Below are 26,364 nucleotides of genomic sequence, written 5' to 3'. Positions count from 1 at the left end.
AAAAGGCTGTTAGAACAGGTAAACAATTTTAGCAAGGTTTCAGGATATGAAAATCAGTAGCATTTCTATAAACCAATAGCTTTCAATCTGAAAGCCAAATTGAGAATACAATTCCATTTACAATAGCCATGCACACACAAATACCTAGGAATACATCTAACCAAGAAGGTGAAAGATCTCTACAAGGAGAACTACAAAACACTGCTAAAATAAATCATAGATTTCACAAACAAATGGAAAAACATCCCATGCTCATGGATTGGAAGAACCAATACCAAAATTGCCATAGTGCCCAAAGCAACCTAGAGATTCAATGCTATCCCTTTCAAACTACTGATATCATTTTTTACAGAATTAGAAAAATATGCTAAAATTCATATGGAATCCCCCAAAAACCCCAAATAGCCAAAGCAAAAAAGAACAAAGCAGGAGGCATCACATTACTTGACTTCAAACTATAATGTAAGGCTACAGTAGCCAAAACAGCATGGAACTGGTACATAGATGATAGCATAATACATAATATAATATATTATACTATATAAAAATATAAATAATATATAAAAACAGACACATAGATGAATGGAACAGACTGGAGAACCCAGACACAAAGCCATACACCTACGGTCATCTAGTCTTTTACAAAGTCAACAAAAATAAGCAATAGAAAAGGACTCCTTATCCAATAAGTGGTGCTGGGATAGTTGGCTAGCCATGTGCAGAAGGATGAAACTGGACCCCTACCTTTCACTATATATAAAGAATAACTCTAGATGAATTAAAGACTTAAGTGTAAGACCTCAAACTTATAAGAATCCTAGAAGAAAACCTTGAAAACACAATTCTAAACATCAGCCTTGGGAAAGAATTTATAACTAAGTCCTCAAAAAGCAATTGCAACAAAAACAAAAATTGACAAGTTGGACCCAGTTAAACTAAAAAGCTTCTGCACAGCAAAAGGAACTACCAACAGAGTAAAAAAGATCTACAGAATGGGAGAAAATTTTTGCAAGCTTGTATAAGACAAAGATCTAATATCCAAAATCCATAAGAAACTTAAACAATTGAACAAGCAAAAAACAAATAACTTTATTTAAAAATGGGCAAAAGACATGAACAGACACTCCACAAAAGAAAACGTGCAAGCAGCCAACAAACATACAAAAAGCTATCCCACATCACTAATCATCAGAGAAATGCAACTCAAACCACGAAGAAGATACCATCCTATACCAGTTAAAATGGATATTAATAAAAAATAAAAAAAAAAAACAGATGTTGGTGAAGCTGCAAAGAAAGGGGAACACTTACATGGAAAGCAGTTTGACAGTTTCTCAAAAAGCTTAAAACAGAACTACTAGTTGACCAAGCAGTCCTGTTACAGGGTATACACCCAAAAGAAAACAAATCATTTTACCAAAAAACACATACACTCATATATTTTTGCTGTAGCGCTATTTACAATAGCAAAGACATGGAATCAGCCTAGGCGCCCATCAATGGTGGATTGGGTAAAGAAAATGTGGTACATATACACTATGGAATACTATGCAGCCATATGAAATATGAAATCATGTCCTTTGCAGCAACATGGATGCAGCTGGAGACCATTATCCTAAGCAAATTAACGCAGGAAGAGAAAATCAGATACTGCATGTTCTCACTTATACATGGGAGCTCAACATTGGGTACTGATGGACATAAAGATGGCAATAATAGGCAGTTGGGACTACTAGAAGGTGAAGGGAAGGAGGGGGAAAAGAGTTGAAAAACTAACTGTTGTGTACTATGCTCAGTACCTAGGTGATGGGATCATTCATACCCCAAACCTCAGCATCATGTAATATACCCAGATAAGACACCTGCACGTGTACCCCACTGAAACTAAAGTAAAAGTTGAAAAAATAAGGTTTTTAAAATAAATAAATGGTGAGTAGAAGCCCTCCAATCAATAGTAAGAGTAAGCGACCTAGATTTTTCAACATTTTCATTTTGAAGCTATTTTAGACTCCTAAAACATTATAAAAATAGTACAAAGTGGTTTCACATAACTCCCACTTAGCTGTCCCTAACATTTACATCTTTCATAAGTACAATCATTGAACCCAGGAAATGAGCATCCGTATAGACTGTTAACTAATCTACCAATCTTATCCAGTTCCTCCAGTAATGTCCTTCTTCTGGTTCAGGATCCAGTCCATTATCCCACAATGCATTTAGTCATCATGTCTCCCTATTCTCCTTCACTCTGTGATAATATCCTAGTCTGTTTTTTCTCTTTCATGACCTTGACCCTTTCTAAGGGTACTGGCCAGTTACTTTATTGAATGTCCCTCCATTTGAGTTTGTCATACATTTCTCATGATCAAAATGGCATTCCTGGCCAGCACAGTGGGGTGCACTGTGGCTCCAGCTACTCAGGAGGCTGAGGGAAGGGGATTGCTTGAGCCCAGAAGTTTGAGTTCAGCTTGGGCAACACAATGGAACCCCAACTGTTAAATACACACACATTAAGATTATTAATTTTTGGCAAGTATACTATAGAGGCACCCTTCTCAGTACACAATATCAGAGTGTGGATTTCTTTTTACTGATGTTAACCTTGAGTCAAAGCTATTGTTAGAGATGTTATTTATAAAGCGTTAGATCATTTATTTGAAAAGTTTGGTATCTATTTCATGCTACTGAAGTGTTTCTTTATTTTTAAAGCTATTTTTCTTACAATACAAATTTGTGGCACTTCCCGTGTGTAGCTTGTTGATTGGACAGGCTCTGTATCTTCCAAAGGGACACACCCCAGGCCATATCTGATTAATCTGTAGGTAGATTGTTGATTGGAGGGCAGCCATCACATTGCCTGGCCAAACCAAGTAACTTGGAACTATTTTGAAGAAAATCAACTGGGCCAATGAATTCTTTGTGGAGATGGGATACTGAACTAGGAAACTGAGACAATAAAGTATTGATAGCAACTCTTGAGATAAAATGCAACATATAGCCAGGTGTGAGGTGGCTATTCTAGGACACATGCAAGATGAGCAAATAGAAGTAGCCAGTCACTTGAAGAGAAGGAACAATATGCCCAGAGTGAAAAGGAACCAAGAGAAAGACACAGATGCAGCAAAATAAAAGACATACTGTAGTTCAAAAGACAGACAATGAATGAGACCAAATGGATCCTTGTGAGATATCTTGAGATATTTATGCTAGGTTCCTTGCAGCTTTCTAGGATGTGGATTCCATTTCCTTAAGAAATATTGTCTTTGCAGCCAGGGACACATGCCTGTAGTCTGTGCTATGCAGAAGGCTGAGGTGGGAGGATTGCTTGAACACAGGAATTTGAGGTCAGCCTGGGCAACACAGTAAGACCCCATCACAAAAAAAAAAAAAAAAAAAGAAAGAAAAAAGACTGTTGTCCTTGGATTTCTACAAGTTTCCCATTTATAGTGTAAAAACTGAGCTGGCATAAAGGGGTCTCTGTTTTCTGTAATGAAAATTTACCTGACTAAAACATAAGTAAATAAAACAATATTTGGGAAGCACAATTAAATTAAAAACATATAGCATGTTAACTGTGGCAGAATCCAGGTAAAGCTGAGTGCATGTTAAATCTTTTGTTTTTATTCCAGTTTTACAAAGCTGATATGATTGACTGCAAATTAATCTAGACATTGTTCAGGGTAGGAATATTTCATCACTGAATTTGCTCCATGGTTCCATGGCCTGAAGGAAATCTCAATTAAAACAGTTCTTAATGCAGCATTAACCTTGCTGATCTCAAGTGTTTATTTTTTCCTGTTACATAGTGTATGTTATTCTTTCATCAGTGTGACCTTAATCATCCACAGATTTGTCAGGTATTGTTGAATACAGTATTCTAAATAACCTAGGACCCAAAAGCTCCAAGGTACATGCTTGTCTGATTGGGCAAATAGTACAATGTTGGAAATTCTTTTTCTCTTCTGTTAGCTTAATTTAAAGAAGCAGCAGTTGTTTTCTAAAACTAATGCAAGTCCAAATAGCTTAATTTTCACAGTGAAAGGTAATTCTTAACTTTCTTAGTTTTTCATCATCTAGGTGTGTACTCTTCAGTGTAAAGAGTTAAAACGTTTATGACTTGTCTTTTTTTATGAGTGAAGAAAAACTTGTGAAAATTGTGATTTTTCATTAACATTCTAGCTTAAATCTTTGTTTTTGAAGGAAAATCTCAAAGGAATACACACAAACACACACATGCCAACACATGCAGGTACACATTAATATATACACATACATATAAGTACCTTTTAAAACAATAGTTGTATATTTTTACAGCCATTCCACTACAAATGAAGCAATGCATGTATCTGTTGTTGGTTTCTTGTAAGGTTCTTCCATCAATTCCTTGAAAATATTCAAAATGAAACAAATGATGCTCTTTGTAACAGAAGGTTAGAACTAGCATATAATTTTGCTTCAAAGTGAGTCTAGGACCCCTAACAGGTCTTAAAATACAAACATTTATAATACGTAATTTTGTTTTAGCATGCAATAATAGTTTACTTTGGAAATATGAAACAAAATATATTGATATGAAAAATAAAGCATATTCTCCCCTAAATACTGATGAGGACTGCTTGATGGCAAGTGGGAAAGTGTAACGTATAATAAATTGTACCTAGGAAATTTGGCATTGTACATCCAACAAAGACAAAGAATCACTGAACTCTGCCTTTCTGGGATACATTGCTTAGAACTAGTAAAAAACTGAAGGAATCATTTACTTTATAAAAGATAATTGTACAAACTTTGACCATGAAGTGCTTCCATATGGCATTGGCATTAAGAAGTAGGACTATATTCGTAAGTTAACTATGTTAGGCTTTTACTCTTTATGTTTATTGAACATGATTGTTTTATATATTATTACATTTATAAGATATTAAACCTCTTATAAATACATATCCCTGTATTGAACCATATTAATAAATAAATAGGCATAATATTAATTGCTGACCTCTGTATATTATTTTACTTTAGGATGAGCTGCTTATAAAAAAGGTTTTGGATGAGGTGTTTATAAAAGGCACTCAGTAGATACTTGTCAAATGAGTTCCTTTTTACTAGATGAATTTGCCAGTAGCTTGGGGGATTTGGTGAAAACCATCTGGATAGTTATTCTCCTTAATCTAAATTAAGTGGTGTTTATGCTGTGATGGAGTTGTGAATTGATATTTAAATTAGTTAAGCTTACTGGAACTAGAGTACAAGGTTTTTGAGTCCTGAGTTGTTGGCATGATAAAATGAGTTAGTACCCAGAAAATCCGTCAGTATTCAAACCACAGACAATACTCAGTAAAGGTTTACTCTTATTATCCTTCTGAAAGAAAGATTTCTTAAGGTGCTCAAAAATTTGGTGCTGTAAGTTTATTAAGGTATCCTTCTTAGTATGAATCATATCTTTGGCTGCAGAAATACTCATATGTTAGATTACAAACTGCTTTCCCCAACTCTGCTTAGAGTGTTATGAAAGAGAAGGCATTTGTACTGTTAACTTTCTAAAATTGCAAAAAATCTAAATTCTAAAACATCTATGTTCCTAAAACTTTTGGATGTGGAATTGTGGATCTCTATTTAATTTGATGGTACAGAGAAACAAAATCACTCATACATTCTCAGTGAGATTATAAATTAGTACTTTTCAGTGAGTGGGAAGGTGGAAATCTGGCAATATATGTCAAAAACAATAAAAAGATGCATGCCCTTTGATCCAAAATTTCACATCTAGGAATTTGCCCATACTATATTACAGAAAAATGATAAAAGATTTACATTTTAGTAAGTCCAATACAGATGACACATGACAAGTAAAAACTGGAAAGTCCCAAACGTTCAATAACAGAAAAATGATGGAATTACACAGTTTCTAGCCATGCTGCAGACTACTGCTATTGCCATCTTAAAAATGATATTGTTCAGTAGCACACATTCACATTGAATGACATCCTTGATATTCTATTAAGTAGAAATATCAGGCAATAAAAGTAATATGCACCATATGATGTAATTTCTTTTAAAAGTATTTGCACATATACACATAGAACATTATGTAAAAGATATTCACCAAAATGTTAAAAGTGGTTATTTCTGGGTGGCAGGGTTGCAGATAATTCCAGTTTTCTTTTGATAACTGTGCTTTGTCAAGAGTAATATGTATTATTACTATAATAATAAAACTTTTAAACATCACTGAAATACATTATTTAAACATGTCAAAACATCTTAGGTTTCAAATTCTATATATGTAAAAATTCATATCTATCAAGAAAATACAACATTCTTCACATTTGAAGGAGTTAATAATTATAAAGCCTTGGCATATTTGGAAAACAGTATTATGAAGCAAAGCCTAGTTTTCAGACAGCAGGTGTTTACCTATAATAGGATTTCTAGTATTGATGATATTTTAAAATATGTGTATGTGTGAATTAAAATTAGCCATGGAGATTTGAAAATATGAAATATATTATTAAGGAAAATATCTTCACAGTTTTATAGCTTAGTTTTAAATATGCCCAAAGAGTACATTGGCAGCGTTCAAATTCTGACCTATGTAGAGTAAGAGCAAGCTAACCATCTCAAATAGTGGGATATCAATTGAGAATTTATAATGGCTTTGTTTTAGTCATCAGAAACAATTTGCTATCCTCAGAAATATATTTTGAAAACATGGTCTTTGTCCTGAAATGCTCCTTTAGCAATACAAATAAATAAGGGAAACATATGCACTTTCAGGAAAGCAATTTGCCTTCTATATTGCACTAAATGGTGATAACGTGATGACATGCCATCTTACTATTTCTCATGAGATAAATGGCAGACGCAGCAGCATATCTGCAGAGAATAGAGCTCTGTGTTTTAACTGCCAATTTTCAAGTCAGTGCCTCTTATAGTTTCTATAATATGTTCTGAAATTTCTTGCTGACTCTGAATGCTTTGTTCCACTTTGGTAGACCGTTTCTGCAATCCATGAACAATTAAATTATATTACTTTTATTAGAAAATGTGATATCTGTTCTTTATTAACTGAAAGATATAACTCTTTATTTTTCAGAGCTTCCATATGGCTGGGAAAAAATCGATGATCCCATTTATGGCACTTATTATGTTGAGTAAGTCTCTAAGTGTGATATTAACTTGTTATTAATATGCTGTGAAATTATGTTAGTATTTTATTTATTGAGCATGTGTGGCTAACAGCCCCTTCATTTCCCTTTCATCTTACTTTGAAGTATCCACCAAGACTAGCAGCACTAGCTAGCTGTTTCTTTCCTCTCCAGCTGGCTAATTTGTCATTCCCTTCCTTTGACTCAACGATTCTAAAACACCAATTGAAAAAGTGTGTTTCACACTGTCCTCTAAATGAGTGATAATTAAAGATATCAAAGTAAATGCCTTTCATTTTGCAATCAAAATGTTGGGAGCTGACTGGTTGTGCAAATGAGATGTTCTATTAAAACAGATTTCAAAGTCAATTAAATGAATCAGCCATATTTTGTACTTGAAAAATAAAATAAAATTTAGAATTTTTTTTTTAAGGACATCATTCCAAATCAACAGTATTCTTTCAGTACATTGGACTTCTATGTTACCTATTGGAGGTTAAACTGTAATAATTTGTCATGGTGTGAATTATCCCCCCCATGCATTCTTTTATTCAGAATAAAGAAACCATTTGGAGTTAAATTACATATACATACTTTTCTTGGAAAATAAGTCATATTCATAATTTTCAAAAGTTAAATATGTGATTAATTTTTCTAGAACTCTCTCTTCCTGTAGACAATTTTTTTTAATTCTTACCTATTGTATAATGTTCCTAAAGTTATTTGGGTGAATAACAAAGCCTACATTTTCCTGGGAAACACTACCCAAGAAATACAGAGTTTGAAAAACAAATGACTTCACATTGTTCATTAAGATCTTACTTTGTTTTCTCCAACCACATTCTGTTTAACAATAATTACAGATAGTCAAGGATTACAGGTTAGCTTTAGTGCTAAATTGTTTTTGTAACAATATTCAAACCATTACTGAGCTGTTATTAGGTGTCAAGCCCTTCTTGGCACTGGAGATGTACAGATAAGTAAAATCTGTGTGCTCCTTGACTTTTAGTATGTCCCTCAGGAGAACTTGTCTTGAATATTTTCATCCATCATTTTCGTTTGGAGAAGCCCCAATTTTGGCTTCACAGTCAGTCATTTCCAGATTCACAGTCAAGGTGAATTGAGCTCATTTGCCACACGCAATCTTCTAGCATAGTCTCTAATGTATAGTGTCACACGGACACTGAATAGATACAAAAATGTAAGATAAATACACAGAGGCATCTCTAGCTGAAAAAATAAAGAGATATCATTTGTAAATAGTTATAAGCCCTCTGTGTCCCATTAGACTGCAGATCAATTAAAGTAGCCCTATATTTTCAATAACATAGTTACAATTCTTAGATAAATATTACATGTTTCAAATAAATGCTGGCTTATCTTAATTCACTAAATCAAACTGTACTGTATCTAAGCCTATTACATTAGATATTCAAGGAAATTCCATGTAAGGAAGGAGAATTTAAGTGTGAGACTTATCAGATCTTTTGTGTATTCCTCACAGAATCATTGAATAAGAACCATTCCTTCATCTGTATATTGGCAAAATCCATAATAACCCTGATAGCAAATATTTAGGGTGGAGGACGATATGGCCTCTGTCACAACTACTCAGCTCTGCTGTTGTAGCTTAAAAGCAACCATTGGCAACATCAGCTATGTTTCAGTAAAACTTTATTGACAAAAACAGGCAGCTGGTCACATTTTTCCTGCAGGTCATAGTTTGCTGACCCCTTCCCTATTTTAATTCTTTAGATTGTTTTTTCATATATTCAGCTCCTTTCAGGCTAACTTCCAATGCAGGAAACAGTTTAACTAAAACCTTTCTTCTCTGTCCTAATCATCTAACAGAGAGGCAAGACACCCCTATGTCAGAAAGCTATACTTCCTACCTTCTTGAATCATTGAGATGTTTGTTCTGCAAGTGAAGATTTGCTGCTAGTTGCTTCTTTATAATCCATTATTAAATTGGACACTGGCTGTAACCCTAAATGAAAATTTTCCTTGTTATCTTTATACTTCAGATTTGTGTGTGTGTGTGTGTGTGTGTGTGTGTGTGTGTGTGTGTTTGCCTACGTTATACTTCTCTCTACATTTCTCCACTTCACTTTTCATGTAACACAGCCATAGTCAGAGAATTATTTAGAATTTAGTCAGTCACGTCTTCTATAATTAGATCAGGCTGACATGTTTAATAGTCTTAGATTTTAAGTGATTTGGAGGTTGTATATACAGGTCATAGTGGGTAAATATAGTTTAATTTCCTTCCAGTTACATTCTGTTCTATTCTTTGTGATGGTCTTATCCCTGTTTCATAATTTTATAGAGTTTACCAGTGTCAGTAATTAGGTGTGTGGGTGTAGCAGGCCACGTGGAAAACAGAGACAAATAAACAGATAATTTAAACTTAAAGACAATGTTAAGTAGAATATTATCCCAGTATTTATTGGAAATATCCTCTTGAAAAACTTCATAAAGATAACTAAAATTCCTGTTTATTATATATGATGTATACATTACTTGAAATCGGGGATCTCTTCCATCCCACCAAACTTGCCACATATTTTAATTGGAATATACCTATTTACATGGTTTGCTTTAATTGTGTATCTCATCTCTATTACACTATTATTTCCACAAGGTACAAATTGGTTCTGAATAGTAGCCTTGTTTATGGAAGCTATAAGGATACATATATAATAATAGAGGTTATTCATCACTTTCAGTATGCAGTGTTTTTGTTGGGGGAAAAAATCAACTAATTTCTTACCACAAAAAATTAGTAAAATGTCTAGTTGAAGTTAAGTTGCGATCTCAACACTTTCAGTTGTATTATAAATATAAAATAAAAACTGTCTAGATTAAGATTCTTTTCATAATTACAGTGATAGCATTAATATCTTAAGGAATTGTATATGTTTAATTGGTAACATTAATATTAATATAACAAAGCAATGTCTTTTGTTAATATATAGTTGAGAAAATGTTGATTTACTAATGCTATTAATGAGAATGAGAATGGATTCTCTGTGTAGCTATCATTTTTATGTTTAATCACATACCCATTCATGCAGTTTGAGGTACTCTTTACAAGACATGAAAAAGATTCCACCTTGCCACCCAGTAGCAAACAAAAAAAAGCCTATGTGCATGGATGCAAGAGGGCCTGCTTAGCAGCCAGCACCTCTCTTCAGGCAGAGCGACAACTGGGAACAGAAGTTGCAGGTTGAGCTCTGTGTCATCAACAGATTGGAATGAGTGTAATGTCTTTGGCACACTTGCACAAACACACATTTTCCTCTCAGCCACAGACAAGCATATAGGAATTCCAGCAATCAATAGCAGAAGAGAATTTACATAGCTAGAAAATAAGAAACCTGAATTGAACAGGCTGTGACCACTATAACTGATTTTACCCTACTATGTCACTTTCTGTCCCCTGGAAATTCGATTTTAAGATTGCAGGTTTAATATATTCAAGAACCAGAGAAGTCATCATCATCATCATCATGTCATGGAAATTGTTAACCTTTATTGAATGCTTAATATGTGCCATTAACTTGGTTCAGTGCTTAACAGTTTCTACCACATTTATAATTATCTCTATAGTGATAATGAGCTAAATTGTCTTAAGTTTATAGATGAGGAAACTCTGACTGAAAAAGTTAAGTAACTTAACCAGACCCACACATATGAGACAAAGGGCTGACATTTGGACCCAGGCAGTTTGACTACAGAGCCCAGACTGCAGACTCTTACCCAAAATGCCTGCTATAAATGTATCATTTATACCTCATAATGGTCTGAACAAGCCTTTGGGACCCATCCCTAGAGACGAATGAGGCATTCCTCAAGAACGTCTCCTCCCTGGCCTTCCTGTAGTACTGTTCTACAGCAGGAGGCCCAACAATGCGAGGTCAGGATGACCTCGTAGAGCCCCATGAGACAGGCTGCTGACGCAGGCGTCCTGAGCCACCAGCTCCATTACCCACCACTTCAGAGTGGCCCTTAACAACATCGTCACTGAGCAAGATGTAAAAGAATAATTCTTACTGTGTGGACCTTCACATAGAAATGCTGGCCCTCATTTGGATGAGTAGAGACAGCACGCAGCTCTGTATTTTAGAGAACAATGGGCCCCTACTCAACATCTTTTAAAATTTTATCTGCTATCTGGGCAAACAGACCAAGTTTTGACTCTATGTAGCAGCAGAAAGAACATAGCCCAATTTTTCCTGGCAGACACCAAATCCACGATAGTGCAGCACTTAGCATTACGTATTAAGAAGTCCTAAAATTGCTAACTAGGAATGTAACTTGTAACTGTCACTGTTCATAAAGATAGGAAAATTTTTTAATAAAATCGTGCAAAATGGAGAGTTGAACAGCTGTGACTTTTGTACCAATGTGGTTCTCTCTCCTCTTTTGTGAAATTATGTCTGCTGGGTACATTTTGGTTTTAATGGCAGTTATACAATTTGCTTAACTAGCTGCTGGTCCAGAAGACACGATTTGCTGGGACAGCTTTGATGCAAAGCTGTCTTCTCTGGCACAGACAGAAAAGCAAACCATATAACTGTAGTTAAAATGATAGTGGAGACTAGCAGATGTGATTTTCATGTAAAGGTTTTACAAGTTTTTCATGTGATGCCACACATCTGCTACTATAAAACATTACTTGTATGCAATTCCAGAAAGTATGAAAAAAACTGCATAGTGTTTTCAATGTGATATTTAATATAAATGGAAAATTGCATTCATTTCCTGGTTAGTGGTAAGTTTCCATCATGAGGTAGCAATTTGGAATGTGGTTAGAGAGAACTTGAACTCAGTATCTTATGTTAATAATGCTTCATGCCTTTGAGTAACCTTCTAAATTTTCTAGGGAAAAAGTTCCTAACTTTAAAGTTTATAAAAAGTCAGTACACATGTAAAACATTTCCAATTACAAATAAACATAAAATAATATCCTTTTTTAATCTCATTAAGGAAGCTCTAAATCTTATAAACAGCATTTGGACGTATTAATTAGTATCACTTAATGGCCAAAAGTATGGGCTGCAGAGTTGCACAGTATGCTAGCCCTGTAGCTCCCCAGCTGTGAGATCTTGTGTAGGCAAATTATAGAGAAGGAGGAAGAGGAAGGAGGAGGAAGAGGAAAAAGAAGAGAAAGAAATGAGGAAGTGGAGGAGAGAGGAGGAACACTTATTGTGCACTTAGTACATGCCAAGTGTTAATCTAATTGATTTACATGTACTAGCTGATTTAATTTTCCCAGAAACTCTAGAAAGTCTGTATTATTATCCTTATTTTATAGGTAAGGAAACTGATCTATAGATATCTTTATAAGTACTATATAATAAAGCCAGAATGTGAACTCGAGCAGTAGTATTCCACAGTTGGGATTTAGCATTTAACATAGGGATGTTTAGTAAGTGTTGAATAAATGTTAGTAGTTGTTAATCTTGTGTATACCAATAATATGTATAAAGCCTCTCCTTTCGGCATTACTTGCTTTTCCAATACTGTCATGATTACAGTAGACTTCAAAAAGTGAACAACTCTAAGAGAAACTTTGATTGGGAAAGAAACATATAATCTCATAGCCAGAGTGTGCCACCCTGAATAAAAACAATGCTTCATCAGAATTCTTAGCAATTCCATAGTCTTTTGAAATTGATGGAGCAAGGATTGCAGAGAGTGGCTTTCAAAGGGGTTGAGCCTTCAGTCATTCGAAGGAAGTTATATTGTCATAATTATCTAGACTATGTATCATCTTACACAGCTGGGCATTTGTTATAATAGTAGAAATACTAATGTGTAAGGCATTATTTTAACTTTTTTTACTTTAACTTTATTTTAATGTGCTTTACATCCATCATCCCAGCTGACAGTAACAACATGTGCAAAAGAGAAGATCAAGTCTCTAAGGAGTTAATGGAGTTTTCTAAGTGAGTGTGGCTGATAAGCTTGAAGCTGTGCTGATGCCATTTAGAACAAAAAAAAAAAAACAGCCTCTCAATAGAGTCGCTATGTTTTATGTTAATAAGTTTGTTCAGTTCTTATACTTTACAACGTATTTTTCTCTATTCAGCAAGCATAAATCAGTAAACTCCACTTTATAGTTGAACAAAAGGAACAAGGATATCAAAACAAACGTTGAGTGTCCTACCTCTAACTGAACTAGAACCAGATTTTTTATTAATTAACCTTAACTTATGACTAGCTTAACGTTTTATGTCCTTCTAGCTGACCCAGGCTGATTTCATAATTTGGGGCATCATTTCTTCCAGCCTGGATAAAACCAGTCATCAGGCTTCATGAAACATGAGTCCCTAAGATACCAGGAGTAAATCAGGCAGTCTCCTAGCTCCACACACATTCTCTTTATACTACGTTAATTTTTTTGATAGTTCGTAGTTGATAATTCCCACTTACCTCCTCCACCCTCTGTACTACTCACTCACATATATTTAAACTGGCTTTTGATTTACTTTCCTAATACTTCTGTTCAACTACTAGTCAGTTAAAAGGTTTATGACTTCCTTTTTCTCTTCATGACAGAGTCCCTCAAACATTTTTGTTTATTTATGTGAGACAGAGTCCTGCTCTGTCTCCCAGGCTGGAGTGCAGTGGTGTAATCTCGGCTCACTGCAACCTCTGCCTCCCAGGTTGAAGCGACTCTCGTGTCTCAGCCTTTCGAGTAGCTGGGATTACAGGTGCAGACTACCACACCAGCTAAGTTTCGTATTTTTAGTAGAGGTAGGGTTTCACCATGTTGACCAGGCCGGTCTCAAACTCCTGATCTCAAGTGATCCACCTCCTCAGCCTCCCCAAATGCTGGGATTACAGACATGAGCCACCGTGCCCAGACGCCCCTCAAACATGTTTATGCCTTGATATTTTCACATGAAAAGAAGTCTCCTGTCCAGCCTCCTCACTACCATTCAGGCAAGATCTAGATGCCCTTCATCTCCCTGTTCTTGAAGTTAGAGATCATGTTTCCTGCTATGAGACACTTCACCATTGATGGCTCATATAGGATTGACATTTGCTCTCTATCCCAGTCACACTCCCCCACCCCTAAATGGCTTCCCAACTGATGGAGTGAAAACTTGACTCTGTAATTAAACACACTTTTAGTAGCGACTCTTACATCTTATCAACCACCTTACTTAACAAATCTTCTAGTTCCAAAGAGACAATGTTTTAGGTACCCAGAAGTTTAAATTGGTTTACTTGCAGATGGACTTTTACAAATAACAATGGATTATTCACCTTGACATCAGAGTTAGTATATAAATGTTATTTTTATAAGCAATTTTTATAACTCTAATACATTATTTTCTTTGTCCTAAAGCCAGTAATAAAAAGCAAAGGAATTATTCCTTTTATATCAACATCTCTTTGAGAATATATTTGTAAATAAAGATAACTGCAACATAAACACATTTTGGGGGTTTCATGTTTGTCTTCAAGCATTTTTTTATGAATCTGACACATCAGGCCCTTGTTGAGGCACTTCTCAAGAGGCTGGCTAAGCATAGCCAAACAGCACAGTAGCATACTGGGTAGCACAGAAGCAGGGAGACTTCCAGGCAGAGGGTAACAGTGTGAGGTACACAGACCCTGAACCCTCAGGGTCCCAGGAAGAAAGTGCAGGAATGGTCACAGCTGGAGACACCATGCTCTCTGCTGCCAAAGAAGGACCATGCTCCCTCCTTCTACTCCATCTTTTTTATAGGACCATGAAAACTTGAGGATGGCCTTGTGAAGGCGGGGAGGACAGTCTGAACTTGGGGAATTGTAGCTTAAGAGAGTTGCAGACAAGCTTTGGAGCTGGATGTGAGCTGTGTCAGAAGTGCTGTCTCTCCTGCTGGAAGAGGGGACCCCTCTCCCAGGTAGCTCATTGCTAGGCAACCCAGAGAACACTGCTAGCGTCTTTCACTGGACAGTCCTGTTTGCCACTCCCCAAGGCAGTGTTCTATAACAGGTAGATGATGATTATTCTATTATTTATGAAAGAGTTAGCTCACATAGCTTATTAGTTTTCCTCTCTCAAGATTAAACATGTTCTGCTTCTTGTGTGTGAACTGCAGATTGTCTCATGCTAACGATCCGTATCATTACATACTTTGAATATATCTTAGACTGAGATTAAGTTCTAAAGTTAGCACATAAAGTGAAAATGGCTGAGTCAAAATTATCCTAAAAGTTCCTCAAGATCCTATCATGTTAGTGACTGGCATATTAAAACGACACTGTCGCTTTTTTCTTTTGGTGTTGGAAAATAATTCTTTCTGGAATTCAAGTAGTTGGCTGGCATTTGCGTCTTCCAGATCTTTACAGATACATAACTGGAATCCCATTCAGCCCAGAGTGATGCCAACAGTGTCAAAGGTATGAAGAAACTTAGTCAGGCCGAGGAAATCAAACCAAAGCAGACTGATATTATTCTTTGGGGTACCCTATAACTGAATAAAAAACAGAAGATGGTTACTCTAACTGGGTAAAATGTATTACCCTCTCATTCCCACCTGAGAAATATAATTTATCTCTTTATCAATATGCAGGTAAAGTTTTTCAAAATTCCTTTCATGTGTCATAAATCATAATGTTAGCAATAGCTTATGTTTTTTGCGTCCACAATTTTGAATTTATAGGTTAGTGCAAAATTACGTTTAACCTCTCTGGCTTTTAGTTGGTAAATGAGTGGTTTGGATTAGGTGATTGCTAAGATCGCTTTTAACTCACTACCACTTTATGTTAACAAGAATAAATTTGGCCTTTTTTCTGTATTAAGCCTCTTTATTTTCTCATTACAGTTGCTGATCAAAGAATACTTAAAATTTTTAAAGCATTTTCTTTTCATTTCTACTTTTTGTTTGGTTAGACAGTAATGTATATTACCATTCCTTTAATGATTTTAACAATCCCATCATAAAAGTGTTATTGAAAGAAGGCCTCTCAGAAGGGTGAATTATTATCATGTATTCTTTTTACCAAGCTGTGGAAAAACATAGAAATATATTTGATATCCAAAGACATGAGGCTGATAATTAAGATTGTCATTAAAAGGGCATCTGTTTTGATAAAGTGTAAGTTTATAAACAAAAAGGTGGATAAGAACTATTTTTTTTTTCTTTCCAAGTAATTATTGGATTCTGATCACAAAATACAGGGAAGGAACAAGGGCGGCCCCTGCCATCTGTTGGTCACACATCTTTTCAGTCTATGCTTCTCTAAAATAGCCCTTGCATTTTAAGCTCATATGTGTAAGCTCATGCTGTCCCTAAGCATTTTTTCATGTTATAACAGCCACCGAGTATATGACAAGGTGGGAGTTAAAAGAGATGCCCCATTCACACACAAGGCAGGGCTCCCTCCAGTTAGTGTTCCATGTCCCTTTTGCCAATATTAAAACCGAGGTAACTGATTGTTCTATTGGTTTTCTAAAACTCTCCTGAACAAGAAGGTCATAGACAAATTATGGCTGTACAAATCTTAGAGCTGTTTAAAATAACCTTATAGAAAGGCAGTGACTAAGGCCCTTCCATTGCCCTGAGCTTAAGTACCAGGCTACCTGTGGCCCCTGGATTCCCACTCCTAGATCCTCTACATCCCAGGACAGTGATGCAGGAAGGGCAGGGTCCCCCATATCCCAAGGTGGCAATGGCAGAAGGGTAGGCCAGGCCAAACATGAGGAATAAACAGTCTTTACTCGTCTCAAACCAGGAGTCCCTAGGTCTTAGGACCGCTGTGTATTTGTCACTTGTCTTCTTCACGTCTTTGTGGCCTGTTTCTGCAATCACATGAGCTGCTTTTTCTTCCTGTACTGGATCTTGGCCTCCTCCTTGCCTTCCAGGGTGGCTGTCACTGCCTGATATTTCCAGCCAGCCTCATGAGCCAGGCACCCCAAGGAGGCAAATTTTCTGGTAGACTTCAGTCACACAACCTTAAGGGCAGTAGGAACCACCTTGTCATAGGGCAGTGGGATGCCATCAGACACCCTAAGGCAGTCCAGGGCAGCCTGGTCCCACTTGGTCTTGCAGGGCCACCAGAAGATACAGCTGGGGGCTCAGGAAGGAGAGTAGTCCAGGGAAGGGTTGGTGTTCACCTGCTTGTGGAGGAAGGCCAGGTACTTTAACTTATTTCTGCAGAAATTGTCAGAAATGTTGATGCCCTCATGGTGCATGACCACCTTCCTTCCCAGCAGAACCCACTTGGCCAAGATGGCAGACAGGTATCCCACAAGATGGCCTTGACTAGTGAAAACCAGATCCTGTCCCTCTGCTGTCTTCGGCAGCCACCTAGTGGGAAAAAGATAGATAGATAGATAGATAGATAGATAGATAGATAGATAGATAGATAGAGCTCTCTCTCTCCCCATACATATATATCTCTCTCTGTCACCCAGACTGGTGTGTAGTGGTACAATCACTGCTCACTGCAGCCTCGACTTCCCAGGATCAGCCACCACGCCCAGCCCAGAGATATATCTTTAGTACTGTCAAAGCTGAATACATTTGAAAGGAAAACTTTTTCTTTTTTTTAACAATAAAAAGTGATAGCATTAAACATTATTACTAGTGTTTATCAGATGATTTCATATTTAATTGGATGAGATTATATTACATAAACTCAGTTAATTGTATAATAAAAATGGATGAATCATAAAAACTTTTATCATCACATTTCACATTTAAGTTTAATACAGTTAAGTAAGCCAAACTACAAATTTTAAAGAAAGGAAATTCTATTCTGTGTCTGATAAGGTTAACTGGATCTACTAAAGGCAAAAGAAAAAAAAGCCTATTTGTTGTGCTAATAAAATTAGATTTTACATAAGTTGAGTCTCAAAGAAACTTATCATAAGATAACAAATCTCTGAAAGCTTATTAAGCACCACTTGTTGAGTCTGTTGTAATGTAAAGATCTTAATTCAGCTTTCCACTGAGCACAACACTCACCTATGGAGGTTGACAGGTCCCCTGCTTTCTACTATTCTTACTTCACTTTCTCCAGTTTTAATTGGGTGTCAAAATAATGTATATTTTCAGATAAATAAAATGACATGGATGGTTATCTTTCTTTTTCGCTAGTGTTACTTAGTAATTTATTTTGTGCCATTGACCTCATATGTAAATTTTATCCCCAAGGGGGTCTTCTTTTGTAACTATTAATCAACCCAGAGAACAAAATATATTAATAATGGTAGCTGTTAGCTACCATTATTAAGCACTTGGTATGTCTAAGGCATTTTGTAAAACTTATTTAATCATCACCACAATGCTTAATGGCAGATACTATTACTGCTATTTTACAAACAGAGAAAATGAAACTTAAAGAAGCCAGGCCATCAAGCTAGTAAGTGATAAAAATATTGTTGCAACCCAGGACAGGAATTAAGAGACTTCACGCTGTCCATACTTAAGTTGCACTTGACTCTCAAATCCTGAATATGCCAAGAATGTCAAAATCAACTTAAATTTATACAGTGCTTCGTCTTTAAACATTTTCATATATTTTGTCTTATTTGCTCCTCAAAACAGTCCTATGAAATGAGTAGAATATTTACCGATGAGGCAGTTGCAGTTCAGAAACATCAGGGGAATTTCTCAAAGATAGTGTGGGTGGCTTACCAAATCTTCAATTGTAGCTTAAACCCAAAATGTTGGTTTGGTCTGAAAGGTGGGAGAGAAGGACCTCTCAGACTCATTGGAAGTGGCTTTGAAAATGGCTTTCACTTTGGTGAATCCCAGTGATTCTGAGGATACCAGAGAGTCAGCCTTTGTTGGTGTCCACGGTTTGGTGGTGAATGTAACACAGGTGGGGTGAGAAGTACACCCCTTATGGGTGACTCTTATGTGGGTATTTGGGAATAATTCCCACCAGTACTCAAGTTTCTACTCCGTAACATAAAAAAAATTCCTTGCTAAGTGATATGTTTCCATGTCTTTTTTTATAAAATCTTTCAATTGACAAATAATAAGTATACGTATTCATGGAGTATAATAGTGATGTTTTGATACTTATAATGTATAGTGATCAGATGATGGTGATTGGCATGTCCAACATCTCAAGCATGTATAATTTCTTTCTGTTGGGAACATTCAATATCTTCCGTCCAGCTGTTTGAGACTACATATTATTGTAAATTAGAGTCATCCTACAGTGGTATAGAACCACAGGAGGTACATTTCTTCTATCGAGCTGTAAGTCTGTATCTTTTAACAGATCCCTTCAGTTTTTCTTAGATCACTGAACCTCAGAAGAACTGAACCTGGCCTATAACACACAGCATTCTTTTATAAGTTTGAGATGTGACATACATAGTTTTATTATTGTTGACTGCCTCCATTCTCCCTCACATAGAGCTATAATCTTATTCATAAATACTAGCACAGAGTCACCTTATTATCATTAGCATAATTGCCAGAGACATGACCCACACGCGACTTCCAGAGTCAGTAAGAGCAAAGAGTTCAAGAAATTGATGTTAGGACTAGCCCTAAGGGAAGCTGAAAGACAGCCCTTGGAACAGATCCTTCTGGTTTGAAAGCAATGTTACACAAAGCCAGGTCTCCTGACTCCTCATTCATGCTCTCATTACCATTTCATTTCTCACTTTTTCTAATATATAAAATACATACACACACATATTTTCTGGAAAAACATGTTCAGTCACTATTTATGCACATGATCACTGAGTTATTTAAAAAATATACTAAATATATCAAAATATTTTCATATTTTCATATTTTTATCTTCAGAAAATCAACAGGTAATTTACAGTGTTTTAAAGTTTCCCATTTCATAATGGAAATTGATACAAAGAAATTGAGAATCACCTGGCTGAAGTGTATTGCAGATTACCAGACATAGCCCATGTCTATATATACATAAGTAACTTCACTGTAAAAGTTAAGTGTATATTTGTAGCAGAATCACATAACTCAGTGTTCTTGGATATTGACGCTACACAGAGCTAGGCTTTTTCATGCATCTGCTGCTTATTGTGAGATCTGCAGAAAATGGTTTACCTCTCTGAAGACCAAGTGAATTAAAAGCATGCATCCTGTTTCACTGAGGGTCACTGAGAGTATAAATACCTATACTGAGCATATAGTATTTACCAGGTGAACATTAGATCCCATCCCACTCTGCCACCCACCATCTTCCCTTTAGTCTCTCCTTTTTCTTTTTTTTTTTTTTTAACAAAGCTGACATTCATGCTTCATACAACTGTTTATTTCAGCAAACTGTGGTGTCTATTAAACAGAATTTAAATCTGAATTGGAATTAACTTTAAAAGTGCACAAATGGAATTTGCTTCAGAAGTATCCAACATCACACCTTTCCTGTTCTTTATTAAGAGCTTCAAAATGAAAAACACAAACTCAGGCCACTGTGGGAACATAAATCTGGATTATGGAAAAGAACAAACAAGTTATTTGAAAATATATCCCCCATTACAGTTACATGAAAATATCATCTCATCTGTGTGAAACTTTGATCTTCTAGTAATGGCATAATTTTAGACATAGTGTGTGAATTATATAAAACTCAGCCACAATACCTGTCCCCAGTAAGCTAAACTATTAAAAAAAAAAAACACTGAAGCAACTTCTTGCCACCTTTTTTTGTTCTTGGTGCTGCTGAACTTTTATCCTCTATTCCCACTCCTTTTTCTTCATGCCTCTATCTTCCCAGGGTCCTTACCTAACAGAATTGTAGTTTCCTGCTTACTCCTAGACCTCACAGTCAAATTAAGTGGCAAGGTATTGAAAGATTCTATGCAGATTCTAGGTATCCAGCAGTATGTCATTTTCTCCCTTAAACACATCAAAAAATATTTTTTCTTAACTTTTCTGTGTTTTCTAATCCTTCTTGCATCACATTCTGGCATATAAAAGGAATAGCTATGTATTTGACTTCCTCCTGGTCTATGTAGTCATAAAGACTTAGTGGTCAAGAATAATATTTTTTAATCTTTTCTCATCTCTCAATATTGGTCTTGGAAACCTGGAATCTGGGTACTATGTGAAATTGGAGTTATTTTCATGACTTGGTGACTTTCTGACCTGGTGACTTTCAGAATCTGCCACAGCCTTGTCCCCAGTCTTGTCAATTTCCCCTCACTAGCATTCTTCTCCTGACTCCCTTCTCCCTGGATAATCCCAGACATCAGTGATGTTGCCTTTGTGATTGCCCAGTATTCTGAGTGTCCTTGATAATTCTCTGACTCTCCTTAGAGTCACACTCAAAGGATTCCTGTAGCCATGGCTTTGTATGTCTATCATTATGTATGAATGCATTTTTTAGAGTTCAGTTGATTTAAGTTACACTGTGATTGCATATTTTAACAACTCATAATTTATTAAGAAATAGCAATCCAGTTCAACATAGAGTATATTACAAGTTAGACTGATCTCACCCTTCCCTGTATATAAAAATGGCTATTTCCCTGTATGACTTTTTCACATTTGTGGAACATCTCTTAGTCATCCTCATATCCCAGGTGAAAACAATACCCAATACCTAGGACACTGGAGGAGCCAGGAAATGATGCCAAAATGGTTGGGAATTCTAGGGAGCCCCACAGCTTTCCTACTTGGTTGATGTGTGGTGAAGCTCATGATGTTCCCAAGTTCAGGAATAAGGTATATCGTCCAGAATGGAGACTTTAAAAGCTGCAGTTCCATTAGACTAAAGTCACAATGGAAGTAGGGAGATCTTCAGACAAGACGAAACTTCATACCATGACTCCAAACTGTTCTTCCAGTCTTGTAGCTTCCATCCTCTCCCCTACACCTCTTGCTCCCACACTGCACCCCATACACAATCACATGCATGTCTGTGTGCACTAAGCCTGTACTCTAGGTAGACAGAATTGACTATTATTAAACACCTCTATATCTACTACTCTCTTCCTAAAATGTCCCCTTCTCCATCCAGCAAAATACATTCATCCTTCTACAGTCTGTTTACATGTGTCTTCCTTTGTGAAGCTTTCCCTGACCCATCAGACTAAGTTGTCTTTTTTCCCTCTGTTTACTTCATGCTTACAAATTTCAGCACTTTTTGTCTTGTGTTATATTTTCCTGGCCAATTCTAGAATGACTAACTCATCTTAATTTATGCAGGACGATTCCTATTTGAAAACTGAAAGCCCCACATCTCAGGAAACTCCTTAGTCCCAGGCAAACTGAAATGGTTGGTCACCTAGCGTGTGTCTCCCCCACTGGAGGATGAGCCACCTGGGGGAATGGATTGTGTCATGTTGAGCTTTGTGTCTTTAGTGCCCAGAATACTGAGGAATCAGTGAAATTATAAATGAGACGTAAAGGACTTAAACACTTAAGCTGTCAGACACTAGTAGAAGAGGACTATTAGTCTTGTCTCTCATACAGAAAGATCTTGAAATAGTGTAGTATTTTAGTTTTCCTTTAGATAAATCCTATTCTATGAGCTTATAATTCACTACTTTGACTCAGTCTGGAAGCAGGTTAGAGATACCGTTGATAACAATGATCTCCTCCTACACTCGGCAATAACATTTTAGAGAGATGCTTTATGGGAGTGACAAGGGATCGATAGAAAACAACATTGTGTGATGCATACCTACTGGCTCTGAATTTTTTGAAATTGAATCTATGTACCTTGTAGGTCCTGGGTGCTTCATGACATGATTGACAGTGCACATGGCCATGTCTGCTAATAGTTAGTTTGAAGTTTTCCATGCAATTAGTGAAGAGTAATGGCTTAGTGATGAATCTTCCCTTATATATAAAATACATATTACAGGTTAATGTCTTAAATACATAACTTAGCATTACTACCGAGGGAGGGAAGAGAGTTCATTTATGTGAACATATACATTTTGAGAAGCTCAGCCTAGTGTGGAGTGGAGGATAGACTCAGCTGTAAGAGTTTCAGTGTCAATATGTAGATATTCTTCTCAGTTGGCCATGATTCCGCCTCCCACCTGGATACTGTATCCCCAATGTAGACACCTTCATGTCCAGGAAAAGCAGGAGAAATTAACATGTAAATGATTCAGTCTTCCCACTCACATTCACAAAGCAAACTGACATTCCCCCAGGTTCAGTAGGGAATAATGAATGGACATTTATAGAAGGAAAATTATCACTTATGTGTTAGAATTGGGAAGAAATCTTTCAAGAGGCAGGATTCAATTATTCTGTTTTTAAAAAAATGCTCCAAGTAAAATAGATTCAATTTTTCCATTTATTCAAAGCTCATATTTTATAATAACTTATATTTAAAACATTAGGCTTTAATCTAGTACTTCTAAAATTCAGCATTTCAAAGCCCTGTAAGGCATACATTGTATTATGTAACCTTGTTTTGCATTATAATTCTTTTTTGTCCCCGTTTTCTCCCCCCTGCTGGATTATGTGCCTGATTAATCTTTGTCCCTCCCCTACCATAGTGTCTAGTCAAGAAAATTTGGTTAGTAAGGATTTGCTGAGTGAGGATAGTTAGCACTGATTGAGTACTTACGTCCAAGCACTGTTCTTAAGTAGTTTACTCATTTTAACTCATTTACTATGCACAACAACTCTATGAGGTAAATACTATTTTTATCTGACTTTACAGGTGAAAAATTCTGAAGCACAAAAAGGGTAAATGATGAGCTCAAGGTACACACCCAGGATGTGCGGGGCCTTGCATGTGAGCATCATGAGCACAGAGACTAAGCTTGTAATCATACTGTCCTGTCTTCTTTGAAGAGGGTTGGCTTCACAAGATCCTGTTATTATCTTCCCTTAGTTTTCAAAGCATGAAGTTGTTTTTATTCCATAAATTCAGACATGACAGTAGAAGAAACATTATGAAGTCTTCCCAAGGCTCGTATTAAAATAAATAAAACAGAGTCAGGGAGGGTGTGATGTCTGTGTTTGCCTAACAGTTCAGCTCTAGTCTAGGGTTCAGATGGGAGGTGGTAACAATGCAGAGAAGGGGAATTGGAGTCAGGATCAGAGAAAGCCCAAGGAGTCCAAGCAACCATGAAATCCACACTAAATTCATTCAGGAAGACCCACAAGAAAACAGTTTGCATTGTGGTCATCTGAGCCACAACGCCAAGCTCCAAGCTAGTCCTCCCCCTCCCACTCCCAGTGCTGAGGGGCTGCTTCTCTGATTCTCCCACATTTCATCCCTAATATAGTGCTTTTCCTTATTCACACTTTTTTATTGTGACCTAAGATAGCAGCTGCCAGTTATCAGCTCATTAGATTTAAATCCTTTATCACCAAAGTGGGATGACATTTTCTCCTATCACTAGAATATGTTGAAAGATTCTCTGTTTTGAAGGATTCCATGAATTTACCCAAATGTAAACATTACTGTATCAGATAAGCCAGCCCTAAATTTCACACCAAGTTGATTGTCCAGTGTGTGTGTGTGTGTGTGTGTGTGTGTGTGTGTGTGTGTGTGTGTGTAACAGGGTCTGGCTCTGTCACCCAGGCTGGAGTGCAGTGGGGCAATCTCAGTTCACTGCAGCCTCTGCCTCCCGGGCTCAAGCAATCCTTCCACCTCAGCCTCCCAAGCAGCTGAGACTACAGGCACCTGTGCCACTACATCTGGCTAATTTTTATATTTTTAGGAGAGACAGGATTTCACCCTGTTGCCCAGGGTGGTCTCAAACTCCTATGCTCAGGCGACCCACCCACCTTGGCCTCCCAAAGCGCTGGGTTTATAGGAATGAGCCACCATGCCTTGCCCACAATGTGTATTTTACAGGAGAGTGAAGATAGAAAACAGTGAGATATATCCTCTTTCCTGCTTGCCTTGCTCCATTCATGTATTTATTCAGTAAATATTTATTGGAGCACTATCTGCCTCATGCCTTGGATAATTAGCACACTCACCTTGGCTACCTTGTGATACCATCTACACTTAAAAGCTGCTCCCTTCTCTCTTCCACATTGATTATTTCTAAATTTCAACTGAAGATGGTGGGATAGTAACCTGTGGGTGCAAAGATGTCATTCATGACTATACACTAAAAGAGCCTCTCTCCAAAAACTCCAGAAGCAAGGTGGGTTATGAACAGACCGAGATATACAGAGAGCATGGATGGTGAGGGTCGGGTGATGGCTTTGATAACCTTCAGCAAATCTGCCCTCTGCATACTGATAGGCTCAGTATGTACGACATTCCTCCTGATTCCTCCACTCCATCTCCACAATGAAGAAAATGGCAGGCAACAGGACCCTGACCAGGGACTAGCTTTGGCAGCATATCCTCTAATCAGCTTCAAATATTTCCTTCCCTCAGTGCTTGTCTGAAAATTCTGATGGGAGAAGTCCTCTTCAGGAGCAAAGTTGTATTTCCTAATCCTCCCCGAAGCCATATACACAAAAAGAGACTTCTGCATAAATCTTATCCGGCTAGATACTCCTTATGCAACACCTCTTCACACAGCCTCAGCTTCTAACTCGGGGGATCACAGCCCTAGCTGCACACTAGGGACACCTGGGAAGCTTTCTATTAAAAAAATGCCAATGCCTGTGTATCTCATTCTGAAATTATGAATCACTTGATTTAGGGTGGGCCTGAGTCTTCTGTTTTCTGTTTGCTTGTTTGTTTGTTTTTGAAGCTCTCCAGTGCATCTGGAATTTCAAAGCACTGCCACATAGGAACTTACTCTGAAGTTTCTATTCCGTGGTGAGAGGAGAGTCAGACTGCAGATAAGTGAATGTAAGGACAAAGAGATCAGACAATGGAATCTCATCCTTGAATATTCTGAGCCCTTTACCATTTTAATTTGGAAGCATCTCTCATCAGCAGTCTTCCTCTTCTGTAAAGAGAAAATGGAGTCGTTAAGATATACCCACTTCAGAATATGACTCTTACTCTCTTAGCTTTTAATAGCTAAAGATTCTCAGCTACATATGACAATAGACTAGATATAATTAAATAGCAAGAACTCTTGGTAGCTTCCCAGCTTCTTCTTCTGTATGGAAGTTAGATGAAATAGCTAGTACTTATCTCACAGAGCCTAAACAATGAGAAGGATGGCATTTGTCATTCACATCTTTTTTGTGCACATTGTAAGACCCCCAATCCTTGCTGAAACTTGAAACTATTCATTTTGGAAGCATAAGGAAGACAAGTTTCTATTCAACTACAATCACATTTCTTTGTGATAAGTCTTTTAGAGCTTGTGAGCATTGTAAGTTTCAAATGA

The 26,364-nt window shown here is 36.8% G+C and overlaps 1 protein-coding gene and 1 pseudogene across 17 annotated transcripts in view; one reads left to right on the top strand and one right to left on the bottom strand.

The window, feature by feature from the left end:
- Nucleotides 1-26,364, top strand: part of MAGI2 (membrane associated guanylate kinase, WW and PDZ domain containing 2) — a 1,439,413-nt gene that overhangs the window by 1,084,555 nt on the left and 328,494 nt on the right. For all 17 annotated transcript variants that reach the window (XM_032275750.1, XM_032275745.1, XM_032275743.1 and 14 more), the window contains one exon: nucleotides 7,094-7,151. In XM_032275750.1, the coding sequence (XP_032131641.1) occupies nucleotides 7,094-7,151 (58 nt within the window). The remainder of the gene's footprint in view (nucleotides 1-7,093; nucleotides 7,152-26,364) is intronic.
- On the bottom strand, nucleotides 16,522-22,857 carry LOC116550040 (annotated as a pseudogene).

The sequence above is a fragment of the Sapajus apella genome, unplaced genomic scaffold, assembly GCF_009761245.1.
Source record: "Sapajus apella isolate SASKATOON/1434 unplaced genomic scaffold, GSC_monkey_1.0 scaffold7, whole genome shotgun sequence".
Classification (NCBI taxonomy): domain Eukaryota; kingdom Metazoa; phylum Chordata; class Mammalia; order Primates; family Cebidae; genus Sapajus; species Sapajus apella.
Note: the sequence above shows the minus strand (reverse complement) of the source record. Positions and strands in the feature narration are given on the sequence as shown.